This window comes from Paramisgurnus dabryanus, chromosome 14 (genome assembly GCF_030506205.2).
Source record: "Paramisgurnus dabryanus chromosome 14, PD_genome_1.1, whole genome shotgun sequence".
NCBI lineage: Eukaryota > Metazoa > Chordata > Actinopteri > Cypriniformes > Cobitidae > Paramisgurnus > Paramisgurnus dabryanus.
In genome coordinates this window covers 26630918-26653951 of record NC_133350.1, presented here as the reverse complement: position 1 = coordinate 26653951, position 23034 = coordinate 26630918, and the positions used below count along the sequence as shown (strand labels likewise).

General features: G+C 38.2%; 1 protein-coding gene across 1 annotated transcript in view; it reads right to left on the bottom strand.

Moving 5' to 3' along the window:
* Positions 1-5766: 5766 nt before the first annotated feature.
* Positions 5767-23034, bottom strand: part of LOC135719190 (polymeric immunoglobulin receptor-like) — a 35269-nt gene continuing 18001 nt past the window's right edge. Inside the window, exons 2-4 of the mRNA XM_065241780.2 lie at positions 7274-7326; positions 6688-6990; positions 5767-6582 (exon numbers count right to left, since the gene is read on the bottom strand). Of these exons, the coding sequence (XP_065097852.1) occupies positions 6065-6582; positions 6688-6990; positions 7274-7319 (867 nt within the window). The 5' untranslated portion in view covers positions 7320-7326 and the 3' untranslated portion in view covers positions 5767-6064. The remainder of the gene's footprint in view (positions 6583-6687; positions 6991-7273; positions 7327-23034) is intronic.

Here is a 23034-nt window from a genome sequence, read left to right as displayed (position 1 = left end):
CTTCATGCTATAATACAGGAACCGACATGTGGATGACTTCAACGTGCCGCGAGAGCGGTTTGAAAGCAAACTCTTCCGATGATTTCTCGCCTCACCCTCGCGGTACTTTGATGTCATCAACCTGTCATTCTTGCAGCGCAGCTTGAATTGTGCAGAAGGTTTCATGATGACCGCTGTTGTTATAATCTTTATTTTCGCAAATAAACTCCTTTTTTTGTTTTAACATTCAAACAGACTCGTGGTTCTCCCCCACACTCACGCAATGCATATTGCATACATTATTCCAGAAGTAATTTTTGTTCTCTGTGGATAAATAAAAATGTTCTCTTACACTGGGAAATTGTAGCGCAGTCGAAGTGAATTGTATTAATTATTTGCGCGCGTTTTTGAATATGGCTACTTGTGGAATAAAAACTGCACGACGACAAAAGGTAAGACTTGTTTTTGCATTTAGCCCTGTTTTACTAAAAGTTTTATGTAGTGTTTTAGTCTTAGTTGGTTAGCTGGCTGGGTTAACTACGTGTGCTCTATCACATCATTAAACGTCTTTATTGTGTTTTTATAAGTGTTTATTGGCGGCTGTCATGACAAGATTTGTGAAGGGATGTTACAGTATGTTTTGATATTATCTTGTTTTAGTTTATATGTTGCTGGAGTTGAACTTAGTTAAGAATGTTAACATTCGAAAAGCATTTTAAACAACCATGATTTCTATTTTAGTTTTTCATTTGTATTGCTTCCGTATTGTTGTCAGTAAGTGTACATCCGTGCAATCATAGTATGATTTTATACAGGTTGGTGGAGTATGTACACATATGGATATAATGTGGTTTCATAGATTCGTTATTTGAATGGCCTTCTTGTACGAATAATTTTTGCCATACCCTAGGTTTTCGTGAAACGCCGCCACTGTGGTAGGTCCTATGTAATAACTGTGTAAAAAGCAACACTTTATTTTACAGTCCTGTTTCCATGCAGTTACCATGGATGTACTAGTGAATGTACCCAGTAGTTAATGCGTATTATAGTCAATAGTTGGGTTTGCCTCACAGTGACATGTATATGATGCTATATCTTAGGTGGTAGGTCCTATGTAATTACTGTGTAAAAAGCAACACTTTATTTTACAGTCCTGTTTCCATGAAGTAACCATGGACATACTACTGAATGTAACCAGTAGTTAATGCATACGGTTATTTAATGCTTGGTTAAAAGGACAAATATATTGAGTAACAAAATGGCATATCAGTAATGTTTGTTCTTAGTTATAATATACGTATGGTATACATACACCATATGTGCCGGTCATTAGCTTACACTGGCCTACAGGTACCACACACTTATCATGTATATACAATTTGTAAGTACAGTAGTGTTTCTGGTTAGTTACAGTATACATACACTATGTATGTATCTGTTATTACCCAGTACTTATCTAAAGTTACATAATAACTACCAAGTATGTACCACTAGTAAGTACAGTAATGATACCAATGAATTACCATGTAGATACCTAAAAGTAAGTTCCACACATTTGCGGGTAAGTACAATTTATTTACCATATATGTACAAGGTAAATACACGTACTGTAAAATAAAGTGCTACCCTTAAGACTATAAAAAAAACATGTCGTCGTTAGCATATGTTCAGCAACAATCACAGACATTATGTAGGCTTATTCATATTGGCACATGTAATGCAGCATATTGAACTTATTAAAAACCTAAAATCTGTCCAAACAGAAAACAACTTGTCTTGCATTGACATATCTTAAAATACATCAGTGCTTTTTGTTTTGCCTCAAAATGCACATAAGTAATGTTTTTAGTAAGGCATGTTTGATAAAACTAGTTTTATTTCCTATTTAAATTAAGGTCTAGTCCTGGCTTAATATAATCCCTGTCTGGGAAGCCACCCCAACATGTCTAGACGTCTTTAACCCTTAAACAGGCAAGAGTGGAAAACATTGAGCAAAAAATTATTTCATGACATTTTTTGTATCATCTGGACTTATGTAAAAGAAATTCATTGGAATTTTTTAAATATTTGATATATTCAGGATTTTATGAGTTGTATCTCCCAGGATACATTGCCCTATTAAGGTATAAAAAAAGGATTAAGTCATCAAAATTTATTTTTTATTTGCAGCAAAAATTATGCGATTCTGACTTCCTCTCTTGCTCTAAAACATGCCAGACATATTTTTTCATCGATTTTAAAAAGTGTAAACAACAGGTTTACTAGTAACAATGCATGTAAATAACACAACTAAATGTAAGTAGGCCTAACTAAGAATGAGCAGTTTTTGAATGTCTTCATTGGCTTCGTTGGTGCTTTTTCTGCTCCATCTGCAAAAAATAATTTTTTTTTAGATAATAATAGTTTGGTAAATTATTTAAGAATTGATTAATTTTGCATACTCCCTGACCTACCCCTCAATGTAAACTATATGGGTCTATATGTGTTTCAATCAGAGGCCTCTTATTGGCTGCAATTTAGAGGAATGCATGCCTGGTATGAGGAAAATTACCAAAATTTCTTGGTTCTAATACACCACTGCACCGTCACAAAAAAAATTCATCTTCATCACTTTTCTCAAAATCTGAAGAATTCATTGGTATCAGCTCTATAACTCATATTCCCTATTATTCCTTATAACATAAAATTAGCTGTTGTGAAGCCGTGAAAGAAAATATCCAGTTAAAATGCTAAGATGCAGTCACCTAAATATACGAATATCAGTTTAACCTGCAAATTTGATCATTTGTTACATTTTTCAACTTAAAATACAAAGATAGGCAATATTGTGGTTAATCCCTTTTTTATACCCTAATCAGGCAATGTATCTCAGGGGATACGTATATTTCAAAATGCGCTAAATAACAAAATAAACAACATATAACCAAATTTTCTTCTTTAGCACCTCAAGACAATGTTCACAATTAATATTAGCAGTATTAATATTTTTTTTAAAGAAGAAAAGTAAGATTAATATTCATTTACTTACCACAAAATCTGACTGTCCTGCAAAACCGGTGGCCATGTTGGATTTAGGTCAGGCTGACCAATTGATAAAAAAAAACTTGAAGCAAATAATGTTACCCACATATTCAAGACAGACCAAGGTTTGATAAGTGATATAAGGATTTGATTGAAAAATCTTTTTTATGCCCCAAACAAGACACTGAAGAGAGCGTATCCCGTGGTGCACATTGCCTGTTTAAGGGTTAAGCAATTTTCCTTGTGTTGTCAAATAGGCTAGACCTCAATATACTCAGATTTGTCATAATGTATTACTGTAGTATTTTTATTATTAGTAACGGTGTACTCATGGTAAATAATAACAAGCAAATTGTTCCAAATTTTGGTTTCTTCATGAGGTGTGTAACCAAGTTTTCCTTTGTATAGGGACAGCAGAATGAAGAGAAAAGGCTATATTACAAACTTCTTTCTAAAGAAGCAAAAGTCAGGTGGAGATCAGGGCCAACCAGATCCCAGTGTCAGCTGTCGTAGTGAACCATATGGTGGTGGACAGGGAAGTCAAGAAGAGAAAGATGGTGACACCCAAGAACCCAGTGTCAGCTGTCATAGTGAACCATATGTAGGTGGTGGACAGGGAAGTCAAGAAGAGAAAGATGGTGACACCCAAGAACCCAGTGTCAGCTGTCGTAGTGAACCATATGTAGGTGGTGGACAGGGAAGTCAAGAAGAGAAAGATGGTGACACCCAAGAACCCAGTGTATCACCAGCAGGTCAGAGCAGTAAGCAGAGGCAGTAAATTGTGTCTTGCATTCAGATTGTGTGATGATTTTTGTGCAAAGTATTATGGTATATTATCCAATGATAATTTTATAATTCATACAATTTCAGAAGACCAGAGTGAGACTGTTATTTCTACCAGTGATGAGGAACACGGCGAGCCAGTAATAACAGAAAAAGAAGAACAATGCACTGAACCCCCCACACCCAGCTCAAGCATCACATGTGCACCAAAAGGACCAAGTGGTAGGTACATTAGCCATGTACAAAAACATTAAAGGGGACATATTATTATTATTATTTTTTTTTTTATATATTATTTTTTAAGATGTATAGTAAATCTTTGGTGTCCCCATAGTGCGTAATTGAAGTTCTAGCTCAAAGTACCACACTGATAATTAATATCAGCATGTTAAAATTACCACTTTGTAGGCCTGAAGTGTGCCGTTTTTGTGTGTCATTTAGAATGCAAATGAGCTGATGAAGTGCAAACACTGATCACAATGATGGTGGTTTGTTGCAATTAAAACTCAATTGTGCTGTGAATTATTTTCTCTCTCTCCCTTCCTCTCTGCACTAAATGGCTGTGCTTTGGTTGGATAGTGCAGATAAAGGGGGCGGTATTATGCTATTCTGACATCACAATAGGAGCCAAATTACAATGACTTATTTTTTCACATGCTTGCAGAGAATGGTTTACCAAAACTAAGCTACTGGGTTGATCTTTTTCATATTTTCTAGGTTGGTAGAAGCACTGGGGACCCAATTATAGCACTTAAACATGGAAAATGTCAGATTTTCATAATATGTCCCCTTTAACAGTATATTAGCCATGATCTAGACTAGTGTTGTTCACTTCTTGATCTGATATAATAAAAAGTGTCTGCTGTATTTATTTCATTTCATTTTTACTTATAGACATCTCAAGATCGAAGGATGAAGAACCTGTTCAGCCATGTCTCGCCAGGTTTCCACGAACCCCATTTGGAAAACTTACAAGGTCATTCAACAGCTTTTGGTATAAGGACAATCCATGGCTAGAGTACTCTGTAAGTCAAAATGCAAGTTACTGCTTTGCCTGCCGCCACTTTTGCCTCCCAGGTTCCACGGAATCTTCCTTTACATCTGAATTTGGGTTTTCCAACTGGAAAAAGGCATTATTTAAAGATGCTGGTTTTAAACGTCACTCAAGTATATATGCATAATATATGCATACATTTTATTATTCCCCAAATGGATAACAGCTGGGGTTTAAGGCTGTATTAATTAAAAATAAACACCAAAATGTGATATAAAATGTCTTAAACCTTTTAAGTTTCTTTAAATCGCAAATAATGGATAACATGATTTAATCAGTATCTGTGTAATGAAGACTAAAATCTAAAAAACCCTTACTTATTGTCAATGAGGACAGACTTAATATCAAAACTTTAGTAACAAACAGAGACATCATAGACCCCCATGCAAACATACACACACACACACACACACACAGGGTCATAAACACGCCCACACATAAACAGACTGGATGCACACACACAGACACAAGCGCGACTTGGTGCTGCTCATGTGACATTAGATATAAACTTACTCATACACACCTATGTTTAATTATGGATTGTGTATAAAAACGTTTGGATGTTAAAACAAAAAATTAAGATCGAATAGGTTTTGTCATAAAAGTCACATGGCCGTTTCATTTTAAAAACCCTCATGTTTAAATCAGAGGCGTTCTAAAACTAGAATTGCTGACAGAATTGCATTTGTTGTATAATAAACACATAGAGGTTGGGATCCACAGCGGACAAAAAAACAGGAAATGGGGTCAAAATGTCTTAAACATTAAAAAGTTTTGTTTTTAAAAACCATAGATATGTGAGTGCATGTTTTAATCATTATCTTATGAGTATGGGATAATGATATGCCTAAAATAACTTTATACAGTATGTCTGTGTATTTTTTTAAGGATCGCTCTGCATCTGATCTCTATCAAAAGTCCTTCACAAAAATGAAAATACACATATTTGAGAGGTGATAAAAACAGTACACACAAAGGTAGGATGAAACTGATTTTTTTGTTTAAAAGCAGAGGGTCTGTATGTTTATATATTTAAAAAGGAGAATTTTCTGGAAGGCATTCAACTTTTGTGAAAATCATGAAAAATGCTGGCGGGGAAAGAGTTAAAGTGCATATAAGTCAAACTACAGAGACTTTTCAGTGAATATTACAAGGAAATAAAGAGTTTGCTGGGCTTAAGCAATTGTTGACAAAACTAATAATTGCAATCTGTCACGAAGATGAACTTTAAAATCCATTGATTCTCTTGCTGGGTTGACTGAATGTATCTGATGTTAATGGGTGATTGACATCTGTGGGTGATGGAGAGGTTTTTCTCTTATACAGCAAAACTGAGAAAATCACAATGATGGCAAAGAGGACTATTATTATTATTATTATGGCTCCTAGTAGAAGATAGATGACCTCAGAGTTTTTTGGTTTTCCCATCTTATCATTCACATGTAACATATAGGCGTGTGGGTCTCCTTTAGTTGTTTCATCATGGACAAAACAGCGATATAACCCTGCGTCTGTCTTTTGGACCTCCGTGAGAGTCAGAGAGAGATCACCATATCTGAATCCATCACGTGTTAGTGATACTCTGCCTTCATAGCCTTCGCCGAGATTTGTGTGTCCATCCTTTAGGTAATATAGCACTTTCTTGTCATTATGAATCCATGTCACGTCATCGACATCAGTTTGAGTATCCGCATAACATTTAAGAGCAATGTTTGCAGACTCTTCAGCTGTCACATTTATATAAACTATGGGAGAAAGACATGAAAAAGAAAGAATCAGCTACACTATCAAAATTAAAACACCAGTTTATAAAATTCATCCAGCCTTTATTCGCAGAAAATACAACTCACCATCAACCTGTAGTGTCACATCATTTGTAATGCCATCACATTTGCACTGATAAATCCCCCGGTAATTGAATTTTACAGAGTTGATAAGCAGAGAATAATTGCCATTGTTTATGTCGTCTGCAAGTTTGAATCTTCCTTGAAAACCTTCTTGAATAATGCATCTCTCTTTAAGGCATTTAGCCACAGGTGTCCTTATGGGATGGTTTTTAATCCAGTGAAATTCCATACAGTGGCTGACGTTACATGGCAGGATGGCAGAATGGTCCACCACTGCAGAAACTGAAAAACCCTGGGAAGAGATTCCTAAAAAAATAAACAATAATAGAGAACTGATCATCTGCATACTTTATAGTATAACAGTAATTTATAAAATAGAAAGATACTTGACAATAGACTGCACGTTAAACTCATTAAGCACTTTATCAGGATCATCATTTATGTGAACATCTAATCAGCCAACTGAGAAATGTTTTCTTGTCATGTGCATCCCTTCATGTCCATGATTTACTGATCTTCTGATAATTTTATCATGTACCCTGTTCTAAAGTGCTCAGTGAGTTTCATAATTAATAGAAAAAAACTGTACCTTTGAAAAATTGAAGTAAGACTAGAAGAATTTTAAGGAGCATCATGGTGATTCTGAAACAATTCAAAAGACACTGTCAAATTTCATCTCACATAGTACAGTTTGTATATTTTATAAATACAGGCCAACATAATAAGAACAACTGAAGAATTCTTTAGAAAAATTATTTTTGATTCTAGCCCACATGATTTTGATGGATGTATGGTGGAACAATATAAGCCAAGAATAAAAAAGATCTGCACACATCCAAGACCGCCACAAAGCATGTTTAAATAAGTGGTTGACCAATATGCGTTTTTAATGCCTGATGCCGATATTAAGAAAGAAGTATGGCTAATATGAGGCAAATGTTATTACAGCAAATCAGAGATAAACAGAAAATTAGTTGTAGTAAATCTAAATAAACATTTGTTATGCATAATATTTATAAATAAATATTATGAGTCGACCAGAATTACGCTCGCGGAGATATTCGCGCGTGTTTTTTAAGTGCTGTTTTGTTGCGTAGGGCTAACCGTAAGGCGAAATCTGGCATGTTTGATATCGTTGTACTCGGCAACTATTCAGAACTCCAAAAAAATAAGTCCTCTGAAAATACGTCAATCGGAGCCAAAGTTATTGGCGTGTAAAGCATAAGTCTGACCACTAGGTGGCGCTGTGACGAAACTCTGCATGCCCCCTCAGATCCTCACTGGCATCACAACTACCAAGTGTGGCATCCATAGACATAAGATTGGCGAAGATACACACTAAAACCTGTTTTTTTGCTCTCTACGTAAAATTTGTTGACGCGCTATACGAAAACAGGATGGTTTATCAAAATTCTTTTAATAACTTTTTGCCCTGAGTGTCTCCAGATGCTACATACCGTTTTTCGTGGAAATTGGGCAAAAGCTCTAGGACAAGTTCGCAAAAGTAGGTTTTATGAATAAATCAAAATGGCGGAAAATTTTTCATGACGGAAAATGACGTCATAGGGTCCAATCGAATCGTCTTGAGCCAAGGAATCAGAGGAAGCAAGATAGGACTTATGGATCAGAAGTTATAAGCAAAAACATAAGTGCAACTTTGGACTGTTGGTGGCGCTAGCGGGTTAGAGATTAAGACTCCAAATTTGTTGTGGAGACTTTTTGGACAGTCCTCTATCAGTTTGCAAAATTTCATAACTTTCCTATGTAAGCTGCTATGGGCTGCCATAGACGCAATGGCGGAAGAAAAAGAAAAAGAAAAGGGAAGAATAATAATAAGAAAACTAACAGTTTCAATAGGGGTCTTCGCCCATTCTGGGCTTGAACCCTAATAATAATAATAATAAGAAAACTAACAATAACAATAGGGTTCTACGCCCCTTCGGGGCTTGACCCCTAATAAGAAAACTAACAATAACAATAGGGTTCTACGCCCCTTCGGGGCTTGACCCCTAAATATAGCTGCAAGCAGCAATGCCGGGGTCAAGCCAAAAAGGGCACAGAAGAAAGTAAAGTTGAATTCGGATGAGCAGTTTAAAGAACCTAGGAAAATCTCTTGATTTCAGACTACATAATATAACAGTTATCAGCAAAAAAACTGTGTTTTCATTCAGTGTAATCTCTCCCTCTCTTCTCGAGGAGCATTGACAACTAGAACACTGAAGAAAATGTGAGTGGTGCTTGCAGTGGCAATACTCAGCTCACAAAAGGTTACAGTGGTGTTAATGAGTCAAAAGAGACCACCCCCATGTCTCTACAATGTTCTGATGCAGAGATATAGCTCTTGCAAAAACGGTTGATAAGGTATCCTAATTGGTTGCTAAGGAGTTAATTGGCATGCACCAATGATCTCCAAGCCATGAAAGGAATAATACATGATGACCCAAGATTTTAGATGTACTGTCGGAGTAGTTTTAGGCAAAAATACCATATTTCTATCTCAAAACCACTAGGTGGCGCAATGACAAAGTTGTGCATGCAACCTCAGGTCATAACTGTGTTACATCTAGCTAGTTTTATGACTATACACTTTAGTTTAGTGAAGAAACAGTTGTATGACCATAGGGTGGCTTGATTTCAAAGGTTTTGTTCAATTATAAGGCCAACTAGTGGTGCAAGCATACAATTTTTTTTGTGTAGCCTCAGACTGTGGTCGTACATCAGCGTATCATATATGGTGAAAAAATCTCTTTGCGTTACGAAGTTATAACCATTTATGTGTAAAAACTGAAAATTTAAAGGTAATTTTTCATTTTTTGCAATTTTCGGCCATTTTTGATGAAAATTTTAATATAACGCCAATAGAACTTTTTGTTCAGAAGGTAATGCAATATTCTTCCTATGATGTTTTCGAGTCGATCAGAATTACGCTCGCGGAGATATTCGCGCGTGTTTTTTAAGTGCTGTTTTGCTATGCAGGGCTAACCGTAAGGCGAAATCTGGCATGTTTGGTAACGTTGGACTCGGCAACTTTTCTGGACTTCAGCGAAACAAGTCCCGTGAAAAAACACAGATCAGAGCCAAAGTTATAAGCATGTACAACATTCGTATGACCACTAGGTGGTGCTGTGACGAAAGTCTGCATGCCCCCTCAGATCCTCACTGGCATCACAACTACCAAGTTTGGCGTCAATAGACATAAGATTGGCGAAGATACACACTAAAACCTGTTTTTTTAGGCTCTACGTTAAATTTGTTGACGGGTTATACGAAAACGGATTGGTTTATCAAAATTCTTTTAATAACTTTTTTCCCTGAGTGTCTCGTTGCTACATACCGTTTTTCGTGGCAATTGGGCAAAAGCTCTAGGACAAGTTCGCAAAAGTAGGTTTTATGAATAAATCAAAATGGCGGAAAATTTTTCATGACGGAAAATGACGTCATAGGGTCCAATCGAATCGTCTTGAGCCTAATAAGAAAACTAACAATAACAATAGGGTTCTACGCCCCTTCGGGGCTTGACCCCTAACAATAGGGTTCTACGCCCCTTCGGGGCTTGACCCCTAATAATAAGAAAACTGACAATAATAATAGGTGTCTACGCCACTTCGTGGCTTGACCCCTAAAAACTAACAATAACAATAGGGTTCTACGCCCCTTCGGGGCTTGACCCCTAATAATAATAAGAAAACTAACAAATACAATAGGGGTCTTCGCCCCTTTGGGGCTTGATTCCTAAAAAGAAAAAAAAGAAAACTAACAGATACAATAGGGGTCTTCGCCCATTCTGGGCTTGACCCCTAAATATACCATTTTAAAGTACTTAAAAACTCTACAGGACATATGTACTGTGGATCCTCACATCATTTCATGTCACTTTAAAAAGTGAACACTGATTAATCATTTAACTGTCCGTCAGACTTTGCTTTTACATTGGAGTGTCTTTTCATTACAAACAACAAATTTAAAGGACAAGGTATTTTACACTTAAAGCCCTGTTTTCAGATTGTTTATGATGAAATAGAACGGTTTTGACTAAAATTTCGACATATGCGGCTGCCCCGAGAATTTTCGGGCGTTTGTGTTTCACCTCCCACCTCCATAATGGGTTGATAGGTGCACTGGAACAATCCTTCCTAAAATGCATTAAACTTTCGTTTAGAAAGACGTGAAACTCACCGAGTGGTCAGGGGTGTTCACGGATATGCTCACACAAAAATCGCTGCAAAAGACGCATTCCAACAGGTTTTATCGTAGTTTTTGCCAACTCCATTGACTTGTATTAGATGTGCTGTCAGGTACGGTATTACTCCGCTCTGGGAACTTTGTTTCTATTCTTGCAATTGGTAATGGCGGATTAGCGCCACCACATGGGCTGGAGTGTCTATTATTCAAGCTCTAAGCGGAAGAATGTACGGGTGTGAGGCGTTTGGAAAAATAGGTCCACAAGTCAACAACAAATGCTAAAACAGCTGGTGGAAAGCATCTTTTGCAGCGATTTTTGTGTGAGCATATCAGTGAACACCCCTGACCACTCGGTGAGTTTCACGTCTTTGTAAACGAAAGTTTAATGCATTTTAGGAAGGATTGTTCCAGTGCACCTATAAACCCATTGTAGAGGTCTGAGCTGAAACGCAAACACCCGAAAATTCTCGGGGCAGCCGCATATGTCGAAGTTTCAGTCAAAACTGTTCTATTTCACCATAAACAATCTGAAAACAGGGCTTTAAGTGTAAAATACCAAACTTGTCCTTTAAGGAACAGAAAGATTTACTTGGCCCCTTGAAAAGATTTATTGGTCGAAAAAAAAAAATAATCCAAATATCGTCCACTGCAATATATCGGTCTATCACTAGTTTAAATGTATACATTAAAGGCCAAATCAGGGTTTCCTGCAGCACGTTTCAGTTCGGGCGGACCACCAAAGCTGGGAAACCCTACTGCCTTAACTAGGTTGTTAAAAAAAAATTATAATTCGCTGCAAAAAAGGCCGTCAAGTGCATCTCAGAGAATAGTGCGCATGCTCTTCACACCGCGAGCAGGCACGCGCGCCACACGGCCGAAATGAGAAGATGTGGTCCGTCACTGTCTGGAGGATATGGAAGCATACTGGTAGTAAAATTCAATTTAGAATGTAATATGCAATATGACAATGCAATATATAAAAGGCAATGCCTTTCTGTATTTAAGTTAAAATTTTCCATGCTTGTATGTGCAATGCTTGGTGCAAAATAAAAATGAAAATTCAATACTTTAATGTACATTTTCCATTTTCTACAGCCCTGTTTTAAATACATATTTTAATGCTTTAGAAGTTGCCAGATTAAAACGGAAATGTATTACCCAAACTGATATAATTTGTCAAGCAAAAACTGAGCAAAATTTTAATTTAAATGTAATTTTCCCTAAATGCATTTACATTTACGAGGGGGAAACGTGGGATTGCATTTTCATTTACACAGCGTGCAATGGATGTAGCAAAAAAATTGGAACTGTATTAGCTGGATTGATTAGATGTGCTTTACATGGTCAAGCAAAAACTGTAGCAAAATGATCATTTAAATGTAATTTTCCCTAAATGCATTTACGGGTGGGAATTTTGGGATTGCATTTTAATTTACATGTAGCAACGGATTAGGGCTGGGTATCGATTCAGATTTTCCAGATCGATTCAATTTCGATTCACAAGCTGTCAAATCGATTCGATTTCGATTCTGATTCAATTTTCGATTCCGGTTCTCGGGGTAGTTTTTATACTCGATTCTCGATTCAACTCAATAAATATAGATTAAATACAAATACCATACTAATAAAAAGAACAGTGAGCAGCAGGTTTCAAGTGGGTAATTCATTATTAAAATCGATGAAGCACCTGAAACCGCCATTTTAACCACTGAATTAATGAATGACAGGCTTGCCTCTCGCTCCTTGGTAACCTCGCGCAAAGCAAAAAATAGGGTGACATCTAGTGAAGAAGACTAGTAATTCGATTAACGTTAATCTTTCGTTCAATGTTTGCAGAAATAAATATGAAAGAAAAAAATCGATTCTGCTCTTTGAGAATCAATTCTGAATCGACCACATTTTAAAAAACGATTAATCGGAAAATCGATTTTTTTTTTGCCCAGCCCTACAACGGATGTAGCAAAATTCAATTAAAAATGCATTCCGAGTTGACCACGCCCCCCCGCCCTGTGAATCACTGCGTCAAGGTGGGGCCAGCCTCTCCCATTGCCTGGCCTCATGTGGGAAACATGGCGGCAGCAGGGCTGATTGAGAGTGTTATATTCGCTGACCGATTAAGTGAAGCATAAACAGAGAAATATTAGTGTTTATGGAGATTATTGCGTGTCTGTGACAGAACTACAGTGTTGTTTGATCCTCTCACCGAATTGTTTGCATTATCAGAAGCTAATTCACCTCGCACTGTCCTGTGGCTGCCTGTCCTGCCTTCACATTAAAGTAGTGGCAATCGGAAGAGTCAGCACTTTTCCCGGTGGGCCGGTAGTGCTTTGAGGCTGCGCGGGCCGGTCTGATAATAGTTATACATTGGGAGTTAGAAACACAATCTAGCAGCCTGATGTGCAGCCGCTTCCCGCTGGTCAAACTGTCCAGCCTCTCTGCTCAACACAATATATAAAAGTACTTAACCCGTTCGGCAGGTCCAACCATGTCTAGGATTTACAAAATTATGAGGATCAGTGATCGGCTCCTCACCAAATGGCCTGTTGGCTTTTGATGTAAAAGCACCTGTTTATTGCAGTATGTATGCGGTCAGATCCGTCAAGCACCATTGTTGTGCTTTCACACTCCGTTTGCAGTGGACTGCAGCTGTTGACCGCTGCTTTTACGTATAAAATGATCGTATGATTGACGCTTCCTCCAGGAAAGCGCATAAACAATATAACAAAGGACTATTATCGAAAAAACAGCAATATTACTAAAATAAACTGAGGTAAATCAGTCGGTTGAATTTACTGCACGCGCGCTCTCTCATGTGGCGAGCAGCGCCTCTCTCTCACATAACTGAAAAGGTGATGGTGTTTTCAAAGTCCGTTGCTCCGTATACTTTCTTTTTTGCGTAAACATCAACAGTCACGGATGTTACTGATGGAGAAGACGGCTGATCGAGTTTATCATGACTTGACGAAAGGTTAGCATTAATGTTTCCTACACACACAGGCGCACATTCTCTCCCTCTCTATCATGCTGTATATGCCTGCGCCGCATGTTTTGTAGCAACTCTGTGTAACAGTAACAGTGTATGCTGTCATATTTCCGAATTTGCACCGAATTGTCTGTGCTATTAGGCAACACGATATACAAAAAAACTCACATTTGAAATAAAAAGCTCATAACACAACAAGACATGATGAGAAAAGCAACAGCAGTAAGGCTTTAATGTAAATGTATGGTGATTTTGTTAGGCGATTATAAATCGCGGTTATATATCAGGATTTCAGCAGAGTTAAAGGGTCGCTAAAATTGCGCATTATTTATATATATGTATGTATATGTATGTATACACACACATATATATTGCTCATTCATGGTTCATCAATGTTAGTTAATACATTTATATGATAGATAAATACATACATACATATATTTATGTAGTCAAATTTATGCTGGCTGGATAAATGCAGAACCAACAATATCTTAAGTAGCCTGGTTAGCCAGACCTACATCAAGATGTAAGGTCTGGCAACTCTTCACACAAACGGCTCAATGCAAGGGGCGGGATATAAGGTTGTCCCTCAATATGCCTCTGCACGCAATAGGATAGCGCTATGACCAATCAGAGCAACAAAGAAGGTGACGTAGTTACCGTAACCAGTCGGCAAAACTCCAAACACATCTTTCTTGCTTAAAAAGGACTTCAGTAGGGTTATTTGCTCTTCTCTCAAAGAAAAACATAAGTCTAAGTCCTCCAGAGTCGCGGCCAAAGCCGCTTCAAAAGAAAGCTGTTCGCCAGCAGCAGCAGCCATTCTTTGTTTTCAAGTAGGAACCGTTGCAGCTCTGCCGTCATCATGTTAAGCCCGCCCCACAGACGCTACACACGATGTGATTGGCCTGACCAAATTTTGGTTTTTGGAGCTGTTAAGTGTATTGTGAGTGCCTAGACTAAACCCTGGCAGCAAATATATTTTGCGGCCGCTAGGGTGCGTCTAGATTTCTAGGCTATATCTTAAGGCATTTTGTCATGAAATATTTGATTCATTTATTCGTATTCATTGACAATATTTTCCTTTTTTATTCTCTCTTGTCAATTATCACGATTGTCTTTTTCGTGTCACTCAGCACGAATTTCTATAGCCTATATTGTTTTCCATTAACACAAATAAATACTGTATATCAAATACTGCGTGACGAAATTTTGTGACCGAGTCAGCATAAATTTGACAAGCATAAACAACAAGCTATCGGTTTAATTTTTTTAAATTAACGAAATTTCCAAAATTACATTTAGCCTAAGTTGGCTATGATTAATCTTTTGTCGCAAGGTAGAAAGGCGTGTCGCCCACCTTTTGTTCTTGTTCCTCATTGTTCTGCATTTGCCAATAAATAAATAGGCTACTTAGTTTGTTTAAAACTGTCATATTTGTTATCAAAAAAAATCACCAATATATGCTACATAATAACAGCGATAGAACTTATTTATTTTTCACTAAAACAGGAAAGTTCCTTCAACGCCACAGCCATTATTTTGGTTAAATTTAGAATATGCATGCCTATTTTACTTTTTGTTAAAAGCAAAAAGGATTAAGTAAAAATAATTAATCAATTCTTGATAAATGGGTGACTTGTTCATCATATTTATTATAATATAAAGAAATGCATTACATATTTTTTTTTAAACAAAGCCCACCTTTTAAAGCAACACTAAAGAGTTATTGCTCTTTGCTCCCCCTACAGGTTAGAAGCGTAATTGTTCATTACCACTGTCGTAAATACTGCAGCATAGCTGGCTCTGATTGGATTGTAGGTCTGCCGTAAAGCAAGTTTTTGTAGTTTTCACTCGAACTACAGGACCACTACCCGACGGTTGGAAACTTCTTTAGTGCGGTTTTGGCCGACAGAGGGCTGCAAAGCGAATGTGAAAGTGCCATTCACTCTGTTTTGAGTGGATGAACCACTGAAACGTTTTTGGAAACGTTATTTTAAGGGAAAAAAAAACTCTTTGGTGTTGCTTTAATCTCGCTGGTGGCTGATTTGTTCTGACTGGAGCTGTGCGGCAGACACATTCGAAACGAACCTACAGAACGGAATGTGATAGACCAGGGGTTCTCAAAGTTTACATTCAAAGGTCCAAATCTGAATTGTCATAATTTTCATGGGTCCAGAAAAACTGGTTATTACAAAAATTGTCAAGCATGGTAATAACTTTATGTAAATCACTTGTTTTTATAAAAAATCAACACAAATAGTTTGGGAAAAACATAAGTGTATTTTGCATTTAAAGTAAAAACATTTTCAAAAAATAAACACAAGAAATATGCCAAAAGTAACCAGGTGCAAAATACAGAGCAACCTAATTAGAGAAATGGCAAAGTTTGTTTTCCATCAGATGCATAAACCATGGCAAAAAAAGTGTGATTGGTTGGCGGAGACATTGACCAAAATTAGGGGTGCACCTATAAATTGGCTGATGATGCTTGCTATGCTTCTCAATGAATTACGGTGAAATGCCGTTACATCCAAAAGCCAGGGGGCGCTCTCGGGCAGAAACTCAATATGCACTGCAGACGAAGAACCATACACACGCAGCTCCAGGAAACGTCTGGATATATTTATATTGCTGTTCTTCAAACCTTTTCAGGTATTTTCATGATAATAAAGAATATGTATAAAGATTATGTATGACGAGTGTTGCTTTTTCAAATGCATGTTTTAAACGACTCAAACCAACAGTGATTTCAGATCGATAAGGACTTACTGATCAAAAGCCGTAGTACATGAAGTAGCTGTGCATAATATCTGGGTGTGATGGCTACAGCGTCACACAATAAATTTTTAAATAACTCGTTTTATTTTCGGACCAGGAATACTCTTAAATCTAAGAAGAACTAAACGAATGGTTTACAAGTTTAATATGCATTTGTAAATTAGCAAATGCACACATTTAATCAATCACATAGAAATTAATGCACTTGTAATATGAAGTGGACCGCGGGTCTGGATCAAGTTCCCGTCGGGTCCGGATCCGGACCGGAGTCCGGACTTTGAGAACCCCTGTGATAGACCATGATCGAGGTCCTTCTAGATTCACAAAAAGATATTACAAGAGTTACAAGAGTCGGCTAGATGGGTGGCAAGGATTTTTTTTATTTAGTCCTGCACGAGGGCGGGCGGGTGGATACGGGTATACAGCGAGTGAGCTGTTAATATTTATAGACCCTTTGCAAACACGTGACCTAGACCACGTGACGACGCCATGCTGGACGGCAAAATCACTGCCGCACTAGGTTGATTAGTAATAGACGAGCGGGATTTTTTATTAGTTTTAAACAGTTTAAATATATATTACACTAAAATACATGGCTTCTTATATTAAGGAAGCTGTTGTGCCGTTATCGGTCGAGGTAGGGCATTTGGTAGGTCCTCAGAAAAAGCGCTATTTAGAGAAGTTAGAGATAGCGGGACTGGATACCGACCCTTACCTTCTTCCTCCTTCAATTTTCACGGACCTCATTAAACGCCGAGTCTGCCCGAATTCAGCCCGCATGATTTGTATCACTATGTGGTAAACGGGATATCCCCATACACTGGTGCTGATCTTAAGGCTTTTAAAAGTCTGCAGAGCTGCCAACTTCTGAGTTCAGCTTGGAGTGAGATTTATTTTGGGGGGTGGGGGTTTGTGGTAATAATTTTTATATAAGTCCTAACCATTTGCCAATTGATAATAGTGTGGATTTTAGCTATTTCTGTGTTAAATAGTTGGAAAAGACTAACTGTGGTTCACAATACAAATCGATTTTAGAAATTAAATTGAATAAAGCTTTTACTGAGTTTAAATGCCTGAGATTAGAGTCTTTACTATTATTTTATACACTTCTATTATGCTTTCCTTCTGATAAAAGTGCCAAAAAAAGTTCTTAAAATCTAATGAATAGTTAGGCTACTGGTCTCTGTAAAATGTATAACTGCAGATAACAGCAGCTTTGATTCAGTTTATCCACTGAGAAGAGAAGCGTAAAGTGATGATTTGTGATTGGTGATAGAGGGACTGTCACAATCAAATAAACCAAATTAGTAGTTTATATTAAACTAAAGCAACAGATAATGTGTATGTCAAGACCATATAATTATATTTCGTATATATTATTGTTTATAGATGTCAAATATCAATTGACTTTTTTCTCTTTTATTAAAACCTGTCACCGCAAACATCACGCAGGCTTGTACTGCTTGCAAACATGCACACGCGAGTGATGGTTGATTAAAATTGCTGTTTTCTGAGGGTATCTGCGTGCGTGGAATCCGAGCAGGTCTCTGCTTTTCATCCAGACCTTGACGCTTTGTGTGTTCGACTGGTGCGGAGCTGACTGATCGGCGTATGACATCAGAGTAACGCGAGAGCAAAGGTAAAGGCGGACCCTTTTGTAACATTTCGACTTGCTCTCGCGGTACTCTGATGTCCTCGCTGCCGAACTTCCTGCGCAGCGCCACATAAAGTGAAATGCTCTTTGACTCTTTGCAGCAAAGTACCAGCAACATGAGAAGTGGTGGCACGCAAAAGACAGTGAAGGTACGTTAAAATATAAAAGTGTCAGAACTGCGAGCACTGGTTTAGCTACTTACATCGTGAAAATGGATGTGTGGCGTGAGAATGGGGTCAATTGCGATGCGTGGGAGTTAGCAGCTATGATTTATGGTGTCACTGCAGCATTAAACAATAACATTCATGTAAAAATAATGTATTTATGCCACTTTTCTGTAATGGTAGGTTAATCATAGCAACACGAAATAACCATTTTATGACCCTGACGAACACAAACACGTACTTGTTCGGCTTGCCGTCCGTCTAAAACATAGCACTTCCGCCGTCCGTCATGGCGTCCATAATTCGCGCGAGTAGAGCGTGACGTCACGTGCAAGGGGTCTATTGTAACGGGTAGAATAATATAAATATTTCATTTGCAGTCCAGGTTAGGTTGGAATGGAACAGGCAGACTGCGGGTCTAAAAGTCAAGTTTTGACTCGATTCTAATCTCGCTGATAAGCCAACCGATAGGCAGCTGCTTTTGTAAACGTCTTCTGCTTGTTTGTGTCCATGCACAGTCTGGAAACAGTTAAAGGTTTCTAATAGCAGCGCAATTTGTGAGTGCATTCCGGTCATGGTCTGTATATCAAAATCATCTGGTCAAATAGTTTCAATTAGTGATGCTGTCATATAAGGCTCAGGTTTTTTGTTAATTACTGAAGTTACATCAAAACGGCTCTAAACGGCTGTCCAATCAACGAACAAAGGACTGGCTGAGAGCCGTGACGTAGACTCTAAGCGCCGGATGTAAGATTGTAGTTTAAGCTTTTAAGATTGTAGAAAGCTACTCGCTCTGTTATGGAGAACCGGCACTTGCCAACTTAAGCCCAAACAAGAAGAGTGTTTTGTTAAACATTTTGAATGGAGATGATGTTGTTGCCCTACTCCCGACAGGTTTTGGGAAAAGTTTCATTTATCAATTATTACCGATCGTCAGCGAGAAACTGTGTGCAGCACAGCTTGGCGTGCACAATGATCGAGAAATCGGGAATATCATTGTTCACAGTTAATGGTGGAGGACACGTTGTTAAACATTCTTTGGTGACGTTCCTGATTAACCAGAAAATAAGGTAGGAAGATTTAATTTACATATGGTTAGGGCTGTCTGGTTTGAGAGGAGAGAGGGGCATTTCTCCACTTAGACATAAGTGGAAAGACACCATAAGGATAGTGTTCAACAAGCTCTGGCCCGATTTGCTTTACATAATCTGCAAAAGTTGTTCATAGCCATGTTCACTCCGGAATTTCACTCGATGGCTTTGTTTTCATATCATACATGTGTTTTACAGCAGTAATTCGATGCGGCTGAGCCGGCGCATAACGCACATCATAACCAAACGTTATGTGATTGGCTTACGTTTACACCAAGCGTGCCGCACAAGCCCTGAAAAGTGAAGCAAAAATGTCTCGATCGCCCCCCAGTGACTGGTCCCAGTAAAGGTCATAAACCCCGCCTCCCCATGTTATTCAATGGGACTTGAGACCAACTAAAAAAAAATTTATTACACTTCAATTATCTTTTTTCCGAAGCTGGTTTCTGTCATCTATATTCTGTCATTCATCTGTAGTTTTTATCACGCTGATGTAAATTCAAATGTTTGTTTTTAAAATAAGTTTGTGTTTAGTTAGTTATTTAATGATATAAAAACGGTGGTGCCACGTCATGATTGACAGCTGTAATATCGTGTGATATGCGCATTCTGCGAGAGCGAGGTCTTGATTTCGCGGCTTTACTTCCTGCTCACTTTACTGCGAGACTCAAGACCCAAGATGTTAGCTTCATATCAGGACACTGGCAGCTTCACTTTTCACCATTGGAATAGCGAGAACGGGCGTCGTCCATCTTTTTTTACAGTCTATGCTTTATATTAATGATTTAACAAGGAAAATGGAATGACAACATGAAAATGCTAAAATAGCCTACATGTTTATATTCTGTACATTAAACCACCATGTGCGCTAAACTGCGGTGTGAAAGGGATAGTTCACCCAAAAATAAAAATTATGTCATCATTAAAGAACAATATGTAAGAAATTTATATCAGTTAATCATCAAATGGCCCTGATATGTCCCTAGACATTAAGAAATCATTTTCATTTCAAATAATTATATCACTCACAACAATTGTCTGGCCAGAATATTGTCATGCAGGGCTCCAGACTGCGACCAAATGGTCGCATTTTACAACCAAAATTTGAGAGTGTGCGACCAGTAAATTTGCCTCCCCCACCCTCCGTATTTTTTTTATACATTAAACGTGAAAGGGGCACGTCAATGATCAATGAAATGAGCAATGAAATAATTAATGAGACACGAGCACATACTCTGGTCTTATTGAGTGATTTCGTCTGTGAGGCAGCCAATGCGTGTGAGAAGAATAGGGAATGGCCACTGTAAGTGGCTAAAATGTGTGGAGGGGGAGGGGCCTAGAGATAAACGAGCACGCGTAAACATCTGTGGGAAGGAAACGGAGACAAATATCATCACAACCTGATATGTGCGTGCGTCTGAGCTATAAGCAAGCGAACTATTGATTCGTTCTTCCGACCTGCGGCTAGTGTAGCAGTGCCAGAGTCTACAGCGTCACCGTCGGATAATGATGCAGAATCAGAGGTTGGTGTGGCGAAAAAAGCCAGCACTCACCATTTTCGAGAAGACTGGCTGAAAGAATTCAGCTGGCTGAGGTACCATAAGCAGTCGAAATATATGAACTGCGAGTACTGCAGCAGCTACCCCAGAATTGCGAGTAACACAAAGTTTGCCGATAGTACAGGCACTTCGCAGTTTAAACACAATACACTGATTAAACACAATCTCAGCCTAAAGCATCGAGTATGCCGTGACATGTTTATAAATCAAAAAGCAACGCCACTGCCGGTTGCTTTTAGAAGACAAACGACTTTAACCGTGCATTCACACCGCCACCGACGAGAGCGTCAATAAAAGCTCTGGCTGCCCTACTATCAATGCTATGGAAAAGGTGTAGCGGACACTCTGACACTTCAATGTATTCTCTGGAATCCTCTCAAGCAGAGGTTTCCGCCTTCCGGTTGGCTGCCACCGAACGTTTCCGCCTTCCGATTGGTTGTCGCCGAGCCGCGTCAAAGCTCATTACCATAAAGTTGAGCGGATTTCAACTCTCCTCGACAGGGCTCGCCGCCGGCTCTCATTGGCTGTGTCCCAATTCAAAGGCTGCGACCTTCTAAGGACTTATTTTAAGACCAATTGCGTCACAGCAGCGCGACTTGAGAGTAGTAAGGCCGTCCCAATTCAAAGGATGCTTAGAATGAAGCCTCAAAATGCGTCCTCGTTTCTCCTTGCTTTTAAGGATAGAACGAATGGATCCTTAACAGCCGAGGATATCCCAAGAGTCATTGCGCGTCTGCAACGGCTGGATATTATGGGTGGATATTCTAAAATAAACAATTAAAACCTTTATTAAAAAAAATTGTATTTATCAGAAAACATTTTCTCTTTCCACTTTTTTGGTATTATAAGTTATGTTTTGTGTTAATATTATTCTTTTTATGTTGCGTATATTTATAAGGTTGATTAATTTGATATACTGTTGAATAGTTTAATCTACATCAACGTGTCATGTTTTCTAAAATTAATTAATATTTTTCTGATTTCGTATTTATCGTAATAAGTCAGAAACGTCTCTGCTGTGTCCTGCTGATAGGCGTGGTGGGCGTGTGCAGCAGGTGACGCCATTTATGGGTCATCCGAGGAAAGACCGTCTCATTTCAGTTCTCTTCGCAAACTTCTGAGGCTTCCACATTGAAAGACCGAGTGCTCACCTTTAAGGTCTCATGCTTATAAGGTTGCAGCCCTTGAATTGGGACACAGCTATTGAAAATGAATGACTTCCGGCTACTTTGACGCTCTCGCCGGTGGGGGTCTGAAGGCACAGTAAATCAGAGCGCAGATGAGGCAGAGATGATGTTGAAATTCAACACGGCCTACTTCTTATTCTAAATGTATGGTATTTTGTTTACTATTTGTACTGTCATGACAGCGATGGTGCTGTCAGTTTACCTTGTTGCATCTTCAAAAGTGCAGAATAAAATGTGACACTGAATTTGAAACAGCTTATTGTAATTTCTGCATCCATTATTAAAGTAATCATTAGTAATACAGTGGAAATTAGTAGATTTGGTAAGCATGTTGATTTACCGTGTGCGCCCCTAAATTTTCTGGTTGTGCCCCTAAAATTTTCAGAGTTGCAGTCCTCAACTGATGTTTATGTTGTCATTTTGTGTATTGTCCACCAGTTTTGTGATTGCAGTACCAGTTTAAGCCACAAGTTTTGTGATTGCAATACCAGTTTTGGCCACAATCCTACATACTGTTCCTTTAACTCTCCCTCATTTTGTTACAAACCTGTATAAATTTTGTTGTTCTGATGAACACGAAGCAAGATATTTTGAGGAATGTTTGTAACCAAACCAAGCATGAGCCAAATTCACTTCCATAGTAGGAAAAAATAATACTATGGAAGTGAATGGGGCTCATGAATACAGTAGTTTGGATACAAACATTCCTCAAAATATCTTCAGTCATGTTTACCAGAACAAAGACATTTATA